This window comes from Entelurus aequoreus, linkage group LG16 (genome assembly GCF_033978785.1).
Source record: "Entelurus aequoreus isolate RoL-2023_Sb linkage group LG16, RoL_Eaeq_v1.1, whole genome shotgun sequence".
Classification (NCBI taxonomy): domain Eukaryota; kingdom Metazoa; phylum Chordata; class Actinopteri; order Syngnathiformes; family Syngnathidae; genus Entelurus; species Entelurus aequoreus.
Window position 1 is genome coordinate 26,137,335 of NC_084746.1, and position 10,141 is coordinate 26,147,475.

The following is a 10,141-nucleotide window of genomic DNA, read 5'->3' on the forward strand; positions in this document are numbered from 1 at the left end:
TCAACAGGCGGACTGCGGTCCATGCCCGGACCCAGCGACGTGTCCGTCCGGACCCAGCACGAATTATATTATTTAAAAAAAAAAAAAAAAATTTTTTTTTTTTTTAATAATTATAATTATTAGAAAAAAATATGATAATTGTATTTATCTTTGAGTTATCGCTAGCGCAAGTCAACGTTCTTTGTTGTTTTTAGTCAAATATCTCCACGTTTAGTTTACACTTCTCCTCCGTGTCTCACTCACTCCGTCTCTCTCTCTCTCGCTCTCTCAGAGAGAGTGAGACAGAGAGAGACGGAGTGAGCCAAGTGCCGCTGGCTGCAGCCCGCAGATCGAGGAGGGGCTTATTTTCCCTCAATGTGGGCGGGTCTCAACGTTGAGCCCGCGGGCTCCATCTGGTGGCGGAGATCCGGCAGCACACATTCTCAAACGTCAATAAAGCTACTTTTAACTTGTCAAATGTATTTTTTTTACCATGAAAAAACAATTTTAAAAATATATATATATATATAAACCATAGTATGAAAAAAGGTTCATGTATTTGATAGACTTAGACATTCCTACTTTTAACTTGTCAAATGTATCTGCCATCTTTTTTGTAGTTGTATTCCTTTTTTATTATCTTCATTATTTTCTGTATTGATCCTACACTATTATTGTGGTTTTTTTGTTACTTCTGATATGGCCTTGCCACGGTTTACTTGCTTATTTATTTATTTATTTTTTGTGTCTTTTTATTTTGTATTGTTTTACATCTGATCAACTTCTGTGACTTTCCTTTTCTTTTTTAAGTGTGAACGGTGGAGAGGTCCTCGAGAGGTGATCTTGGGATCACTTCCTGAGGATCCTTGATGCCGAGGAATGTTCATCCACTATGGTCTGGATAGCCTGTAGCTGATCCTGAGCCAGAGCGGGATGGATGGATATACAGGTATATATAAATATATACAATATCTGGGTATCTTTTCTAATACTGTTTATACTGTAAACCTTGAATTGTTAAAGTTTAAGTGCACCTCTCTCCTCAAGTGTGCATGTGAGTGGGTATGAGTGGATGTGCGATTGTATGAAGGTTTTGCGTGACCAAAGTATGACTGTTAAATGTGATTTTAACTGTAAAATTCAATACAAATATTTGCAAAAAAAGAAAAAAAAAAACTTGTCAAATGTATTTTTTTTACCATGAAAAAACAATTAAAAAAAATATATATATAAACCATAGTATGGAAAAAGGTTCATGTATTTGATGGACTTAGACATTCCTACTTTTAACTTGTCAAATGTATTTTTTTTACCATGAAAAAACAATTTAAAAAAATATATATATATACCATAGCATTTCCATAAGAGTATAGACACATATTATTTTGCACACTCAATTATATTAGCAAAGTCAAATAAACCAAAGACAGAAGACTTTGCATCATTGATTTTATTTTTCACCCCAGGTTAAAAATGTTTGATCTGTAAAGAAAAAAAAATGTTGTAGCCTAGCCAAATACATTCCTTAAGCTCCCATAAATGTTTAACAATGGCAAGTATCAAGGTATTTTTCTGGCCCATAACAAGCAACCCTGTTCCTTGTTTCCAGTTCTGTTGATTTTCCACGTTCTAGAAAGGAAACAGATTGCGGTTCTTGTAGGCACAATAACAATGCAAGATGTAAAACTAAGGTAATTGAAATAAGTGGAGGAATTACGCTTTAGTCTAGCAATAGTTGACTACAAGACTAATTAATCACATGACCTCTCACCTGTAGCCCTCCTTGCACTCGTCGCCGTTTTCTGTCCTGCAATCGGTCTTCTTCAGACCTTAGTGATTTAATGACAACATACATTCACTATGAAAACATTCATGTTGGTCTGTTGACCGTGAGTAAAACATTTTTTTTGTGATTTGTGATATTCAAAGCACTTACGGCATGGGGAAGTTCTGCAGGAGAGCGAGACACCACCATCTCCTAATTTGCAGCATGTTTTCCTTTGAAGAAGGAAATGCAGGAAGATGTTAATATCCATCCATCCATCCATTTTCTACCGCTTATTCCCTTCGGGGTCGCGAGGGGCGCTGGAGCCTATCTCAGCTATCGCAGGGATGTTAATATGTTGTAAAAAAAAATAACACCTTGTACACTAAGCATAATGTGTCACGATTTACACATACCTCTCTGAAATCACAATTGGCCCCCATTACAATGTACAGAGTGTACTGTAAGCCAAGAGGTACTGCTTAATATAATGTCAGGCGTATTCCCAAGGATACATTTTTTCCAATATAAATTAATGTGGTTTTAATGTAGCAAGCAAACATTTTGACAGACAACAGCAATGCTATAACATGCTGATTTGGTCTTACCATCAAAACAAACACGCCACAGTTGTTGGAGCACCCTTGCTTTGTTAGGCCCTGAGGTGTGAACAATGTATTTTAATAAAAGTATGGCAAGAAAATAGTAACAAGTTAGCAAATGCTATTATGTAATGTCTCACCTGGACATCATTCACACCAAGCTCTCTCCAGGGGCCAGAAGAGAGGCTGTGAGCAACGTGTCTGTACAAATAATAAGCGAAATAAAAGTCACTCAACTTCAATCAACTTTTGATTGAAAAGCACGCATAAACGCTTGGAACAAAGCCTGAACTGAATAAGGAAAAGGTTGGAACTTCAAATGAAAAAGTTTTCATAACACGCTTAAACAGAACTGCCCGTCTCAAAAAAGATAAATAGTTCTGTTTCCATCTGTTTAAGGAATCAAAATAGTTGGAATATGGAATGGAATATTTTAGATCAAATAAAAACAGAACCATTAATTAAAACAAACAAAGGACAAGTGGTTTAAAACAGAACTACCACTGTCCAGGAGGTGCCCTAAAAACCTGAATAGACTGGTTCTACTCTCATCTCTCCAAGACATGAGACAGCTAGTGGAAGAAAACAAAGTCTTAATACGTGTATGATTATATGAGTGACATTCATAGATAACCACAGTGGCACAATAGTTAACTTTACCAGTTGTTCCTGGCTGTCTTGGAGTTTCTGTCCCCAGTATGCAGTGTGTGCTGAAAACTTGTGGAGACTAGGGAAGTCTCCATGAGGTCTCTGCTCACTGTCATCATTTACTAGTGTAGAAAGCAACAACCGAAAAATAAAATCAAGTGTGAAATGTCACATTTCTCATTTGAATGATGTGCAAAATAGAGCCAAAACTTTTTGATTTGAAGTTCCAACCTTTTCCTTATTCAGTTCAGGCTTTGTTCCAAGCGTTTATGCGTGCTTTTCAATCAAAAGTTGATTGAAGTTGAGTGACTTTTATTTCGCTTATTATTTGTACAGACACGTTGCTCACAGCCTCTCTTCTGGCCCCTGGAGAGAGCTTGGTGTGAATGATGTCCAGGTGAGACATTACATAATAGCATTTGCTAACTTGTTACTATTTTCTTGCCATACTTTTATTAAAATACATTGTTCACACCTCAGGGCCTAACAAAGCAAGGGTGCTCCAACAACTGTGGCGTGTTTGTTTTGATGGTAAGACCAAATCAGCATGTTATAGCATTGCTGTTGTCTGTCAAAATGTTTGCTTGCTACATTAAAACCACATTAATTTGTATTGAAAAAAATGTATCCTTGGGAATACGCCTGACATTATATTAAGCAGTACCTCTTGGCTTACAGTACACTCTGTACATTGTAATGGGGGCCAATTGTGATTTCAGAGAGGTATGTGTAAATCGTGACACATTATGCTTAGTGTACAAGGTGTTATTTTTTTTACAACATATTAACATCTCTGCGATGAGGTGGCGACTTGTCCAGGGTGTACCCCGCCTTCCGCCCAATTGTAGCTGAGATAGGCTCCAGCGCCCCTCGCGACCCCGAAGGGAATAAGCGGTAGAAAATGGATGGATGGATGGATATTAACATCTTCCTGCATTTCCTTCTTCAAAGGAAAACATGCTGCAAATTAGGAGATGGTGGTGTCTCGCTCTCCTGCAGAACTTCCCCATGCCGTAAGTGCTTTGAATATCACAAATCACAAAAAAAATGTTTTACTCACGGTCAACAGACCAACATGAATGTTTTCATAGTGAATGTATGTTGTCATTAAATCACTAAGGTCTGAAGAAGACCGATTGCAGGACAGAAAACGGCGACGAGTGCAAGGAGGGCTACAGGTGAGAGGTCATGTGATTAATTAGTCTTGTAGTCAACTATTGCTAGACTAAAGCGTAATTCCTCCACTTATTTCAATTACCTTAGTTTTACATCTTGCATTGTTATTGTGCCTATAAGAACCGCAATCTGTTTCCTTTCTAGACAGTGGAAAATTAACAGAACTGGAAACAAGGAACAGGGTTGCTTGTTATGGGCCAGAAAAATACCTTGATACTTGCCATTGTTAAACATTTATGGAAGCTTAAGGAATGTATTTGGCTAGGCTACAACATTTTTTTTTTCTTTACAGATCAAACATTTTTAACCTGGGGTGAAAAATAAAATCAATGATGCAAAGTCTTCTGTCTTTGGTTTATTTGACTTGGCTAATATAATTGAGTGTGCAAAATAATATGTGTCTATACTCTTATGGAAATGCTATGGTTTATATATAATTATTATTCTTTTTTTTTCATGGTAAATGCTATGGTTTATATATATATATATATATATATATATTATTATTATTTTATTTTATTTTTTTATTTTTTTTCATGGTAAAAAAACACATTTGACAAGTTAAAAGTAGGAATGTCTAAGTCTATCAAATACATGAACCTTTTTCCATATTAAGTCATTGTGCTGTGCCGGATCTCCGCCACCAGATGGAGCCCGCGGGCTCAACGTTGAGACCCGCCCACATTGAGGGAAAATAAGCCCCTCCTCGATCTGCGGGCTGCAGCCAAGTGCCCCTGCGGGCTGCAGCCAGGGGTTACTCGCTGCAGCCAGGGGTTACTCGCTGCAGCCAGGGGTTACTCGAGTGAGAGCGAGAGAACGCCACTCTGATTGGCTGCGGAATCAGCCAATCAGAGTATGGGTTGTCATCTCTATCACAACGACGCGCTGATAGGCTGTTACCACCTGGGTCACACATCGCTCATGCCCCATGCATGGAACCTTTCGCTGCATGCACACAGTTGTCTCGCATTGCTACTTTGCTAACTGTTCACTCGTCAGTCACTGAATGTGAATCAAATCACAATGGCATGCTCCAAGTTGGCTCAGGCTGGTAGAAGAAAGGTGGACAGGGAAAACCGACGTTTCAAGGAAGAATGGACAGAGCAATATGTTTTCATCCTACCTACTGCAAGTACCAGACCAATGTGTCTAATATGCAACAGTACTGTTGCTCTGGTGAAAAGTGAAAATCTAAAACGTCACTATCTGAAAGAGCACCGCGAATTTGAAGAGACATTTCCTCATGATTCAGAGCTAAGAAAAAAAGAAATCATGAGGCTGAAAAAGTCATATGAAACATCAAGCAAGATTTTTGTTAAATCTATGACACAACAACAAATAGCAACAGAGTGCTCACTCAGAGTGGCATGGGTTTTGGGTAAACACAAGAAGCCATTCTCTGATGCAGAAATAATTAAAGAATGCTTGACTGAAGTGATGGGTGCCATGTTTGAAGGCAAAGAAAAGGAGGAAATGACAGCTAAAATAAATCAAATCCCACTCTCTGATGCCACAGCTACCAGACGTACTGAAATACTGGCTGGTGATTTGTCCAAGCAGCTTTGTGATGGAATAAAAAACGCAGAGTGCATATCCCTAGCAGTGGATGAGTCCACTGACACCACTGACAATGCTCAGTTGTTGGTGTTTGTGAGGTATTATGATGAGGAAAAGGGGGAGTTTATTGAAGATGTTTTGGGCCTGGCAATCCTCAGTGGACAAACAAGGGGAGAAGACATCTATAAAGCAATATCAGAAATGCTGAATGAAAAAGGGATAGATCTGAAGAAAGTTGTGTCCATTGCTACTGATGGAGCTCCAGCCCTGTTGGGGAGAGAGAAGGGACTGTTTCCGCGTCTGAGAGAACACCACCCTGGCCCGATATCTTATCACTGCATAATCCACCAGTCTGTCCTTTGTGTAAGTCTTGGAGAAGTGTACTCTGAAATCATGACAACAATGATGAAACTCATAAACTTCTTGAGAGCATCATCTGCACTGCAGCACCACTTTCTGCGCACATTCCTAACAGAGGTAGATGCTGCTTTTGATGATTTGCTCGTGCACAACAACGTCAGATGGCTGAGCAAAGGCAGGGTCCTGGAGCGTTTTTGGGCCATTAGAGAAGAGCTGCAAGTGTTTCTGTCCCAGCAAAATAGCAGTTCCTGGAATTTCTGCAAAATGCTGGGAAAATGGAAGCTCTGGCATTTTTGGCTGATATAACCTCCCATCTCAATGACCTAAATCTCAAGCTACAGGGGAAGAAGAACACAGTGTGTGAGCTGATGTCAGAAGTCCGTGCCTTCCGGAGGAAGCTGGAGCTTTTCAAAAGTGACATACAGGTAACTAATTTGTTATTATTATTTTCTACCACACACTATTTTCTTCCACTTGATAATTCATACCTATTTTTAAGCATTGTTCCTAATATATATTTAAACTGTGTATCTACAGGAGGAACTGTTCCACTTCCCCAAACTTCTGGAACTGACCAAAGGAGAGGGAGATCATCAGTGCCATTTGGAATTCTTGGAAAAAGTCATTGCAAATTTCAAGACTCGCTTTGATGGCTTCATTTTGGGAAAACAAGTCCTGCTGTTCATTGAAAACCCATTCCTGATCAGAAATGTGAGTGCGTTCTCTGCAGAAGCAAAACAAGTCTTCCCATGGGCCAGAGCTGCTTCACTGCAGACTGAGCTCATTGACCTCCAAGAAAGTGTCGCACTGAAAGAGGCTCAGAGTGACGCCATCACCTTCTGGTCAAAGCTGGTCATTCCTTCCAAGTTCCCTCTGCTGCATAAGATGGCCTGTCACATCCTCACAATGTTTGGCTCAACATACAGCTGTGAGTCTGCCTTCTCTACAATGAACATTGTGAAGAACAAGTACCGCAGCAGACTGACCAATGAACACCTGGATCAGTGTCTCCGCCTGGCCATCACACCTTTTGTGCCAAAGTTCAAAGTCTTGGCTTCAACCCCAAGAGCCCAATTCTCCCATTGAGCAGCTGTGTTTTACACAATGGGGATGTACTGTACCATAGTTATATTTGCACATAAATCTGTTGAGGTCATTTGTTTACCAGGGATAGGAGGGTTGTGTTTAAAATTATTTATTTTTTGTTAAAACTGAAAGTTTTATTTAAGTTCTTTTTTTCTTTTTTTTCAAAGAAAATCTTTCATGTGTTTTATTGGATATTTATTTTATTTTTGTTCATTTTAAGAATATGTTAAACTACTACCTACCTCCTGCTACTATATAAGCTTGACCGATAATAAACGGATTGAGGACCCCTGGTATATAACATGCACCACTCTGCTGTTTTTACCTACAATAAAAAAAAAACTAGTCAAAGATCATCTATACGTAAAGAGAACTTATGGATTCACTGCAGATATGCTTATCAAAGATCCTCTAGATGAGTGGTTCTCAAATTGGGGTACCTTAGACTCATATCTCATTTTAAAGCCCTTTATGAGGATTTACCAAATATTGGGGTTAAAATGTTCCTGTCGAAAATCGGTTTTACAACAAACCCTATTGACTTATATCTCGTTTTAAAGCCCTTGATGAGAACTTACAATATATGGCATTAAAATGCTACTGTCGAAAATTGGTTTGAGACAAACCTTATCGACTCATATTTTGTTTTAAGGCTCTTGATGAGAACTTACCATATATGACATTAAAATGTTACTGTCGAAAATTGGTTTGACACAAACCTTATCGACTCATATCTCATTTTAAAGCCCTTGATGAGGATTTACCAAATATTGGGGTTAAAATGTTCCTGTCGAAAATCGGTTTTACACAAACCCTATTGACTTATATCTCGTTTTAAAGCCCTTGATGAGAACTTACCGTATATGGCGTTTAAATGTCAATATACTCTCATGTGATGATGCACTAGATACACATGTTTTGTTTGATCACCCATATTTATCTTACCTACAGAGTTGCCCTCACACCAGCTTAGCAGCTTCTGTGCACGCTGTTTGACATCCACGGGAAGTTTGTCTCCGTCCATTAGTTGAGGATAAAAACAAGCGGCAAGAACCTGACATACATAAACTGAACTTAATCTACTTGAAGTTAACGCACCTTTTTAAGTAAAGCATATTTTGAAGCTTACCTGTCTGACAAAAGTGAGAGGCTTCACTCCCAAGATGTGTGGGTCACCCCAGGAGACGTCGATGACATATTTGTAGGGCTTCTCCACTCCCTGTTTCAGAAATGACACCACAGCTGTAATGCTATTCATATTTTGCAGTATGACGTCGCTTTTCTTTGACCTGTCTGAGCATCTCCTTGATGCGACACGCGTGTTCTGTCAGAGTCGTCATCTCAGTTTGCTTGAAATTCTCCTGCAGGACTGACATGTTTCTACTCTTCAGACATCAAGTGAGTCCAGCAGATCACTTTTTACTTGGAAGAGGATTTTTGGTTGAATGATCCACACACGCGTGCTTCATTAACAGACTTGGTGTGTGTAGTTTATATTCCAGAATGTTGTTCAAGTGTGACCAGCAGTGTTACTTGTTACTGCCATCAAATATTACACTTGTTAGACTCTTGAACATTATTTCACTTTGACTTTGCACCTTACTAACGTGCTTCTTTTCTTCGCAGTTCTTTGTGTTCATGTCCTTAGAAGATCTTTGATTAGCGTTTTTGGCAGCAGCTTTATACACAACAAATGGCTCCCGTTTTGTAGAAGATCTTTGATGAGCATTTTTCCTAAAAACAGTGCCGGTGGCAAAAGAGTGCCTTTGTCGCATAGATGATCTTTGACTATGTTTTTTTTTCTTTTTCTTTTACAGTAGGTCCATAAAAACAGCAGAGTGATCATGTCATGTTGAGGATCTTTGACAAACGTTTTTGGCACTAGCTTTGCAGCACTGCACTTCTGTTATCTAGAGGATCTTTGATAAGCCTATCTGCAGTCAATCTATAAGTTCTCTTTACGTATAGATGATCTTTGACTAGGTTTTTTTATTGTAGGTAAAAATAGCAGAGTGGTGCATGTTATATACTGTAGAGGATCTTTGACTAGTGTTTTTTGGAGTATGTTCCTAAAAACAGCAGCGCACTTCTGTCATTTAGAGGATCTTTGATTAGTGTTACTGTCATCAAATATTACATTTGTTAGACTTTTGTCAATTCTTTCACTTTGTCTTTGCACTTTACAAATGTGCTTCTTTTCTTCTCGGTTCTTAAAAACAGCAGAATGTTCATGTCCTTAGAAGATCTTTGATTAGCGTTTTTGGCAGCAGCTTTATACACAACAAATGGGTCCCATTATGTAGAAGACTGACTCAAGTTTTTTTTGCAGGACGAGTGTAAAAACAGCAGAGTGTCATGTCATGTTGAGGATCTTTGACTAGTGTTTTTAGCAGTAGTTTTAAAACCAACAGAGTGCTTCAGTCATTTAGATTATCTTTGACTTTACAGTTAAGTGTGCTTGTTTAGTAGTTGATCTTTGACTAAGGTTTTTCTTTGCAGTAGGTCTGTAAAAACAGCATTGCGGTCATACATGTATATTGAGAATCTTTGATAAGCATTTTTGGCAGTTGCTTTAAAAACCGCAGCGTGGTCATGTATTTAGAGAATCTTTGATAAGGATATTTGCAACCAATCTGTAAAAACAGCTGAAACAATATTAAAAAAAAGAAGGAAATAACATAATTTCGATTTGCATTCCACAATTGGGACTTTATATCTCGTAATTCTGACTTTATCTCATAATCTCGATTTTTGTATCATCATTTCGTATCTCATATTTATGATTTTTAATCTCTTAATTCGACGTTTTATCTCATAATTATGATTCATCGTATTTTTTTCCCAGTGGTGGTAACGTGTTTCCATAGAATCGACATTTTACAAGATAGAAGAAAGAAGAATAAAATAAAAAAAGAAGCATTTAGTTAACCGCTCTGCGATACAATAATAATCCTGCTGTAATGTACAT

At 38.4% G+C, this 10,141-nt stretch overlaps 1 protein-coding gene across 1 annotated transcript in view; it reads right to left on the reverse strand.

Annotated features, from left to right (window-relative positions):
- The window catches only part of LOC133630763 (alanine aminotransferase 2-like), a 31,985-nt gene extending 22,842 nt beyond the window's left edge, over positions 1-9,143 (reverse strand). Inside the window, exons 1-3 of the mRNA XM_062022481.1 lie at positions 8,463-9,143; positions 8,303-8,392; positions 8,119-8,227 (exon numbers count right to left, since the gene is read on the reverse strand). Coding sequence (XP_061878465.1) covers positions 8,119-8,227; positions 8,303-8,392; positions 8,463-8,549 — 286 coding nt within the window. The 5' untranslated portion in view covers positions 8,550-9,143. The remainder of the gene's footprint in view (positions 1-8,118; positions 8,228-8,302; positions 8,393-8,462) is intronic.
- Positions 9,144-10,141: the final 998 nt, after the last annotated feature.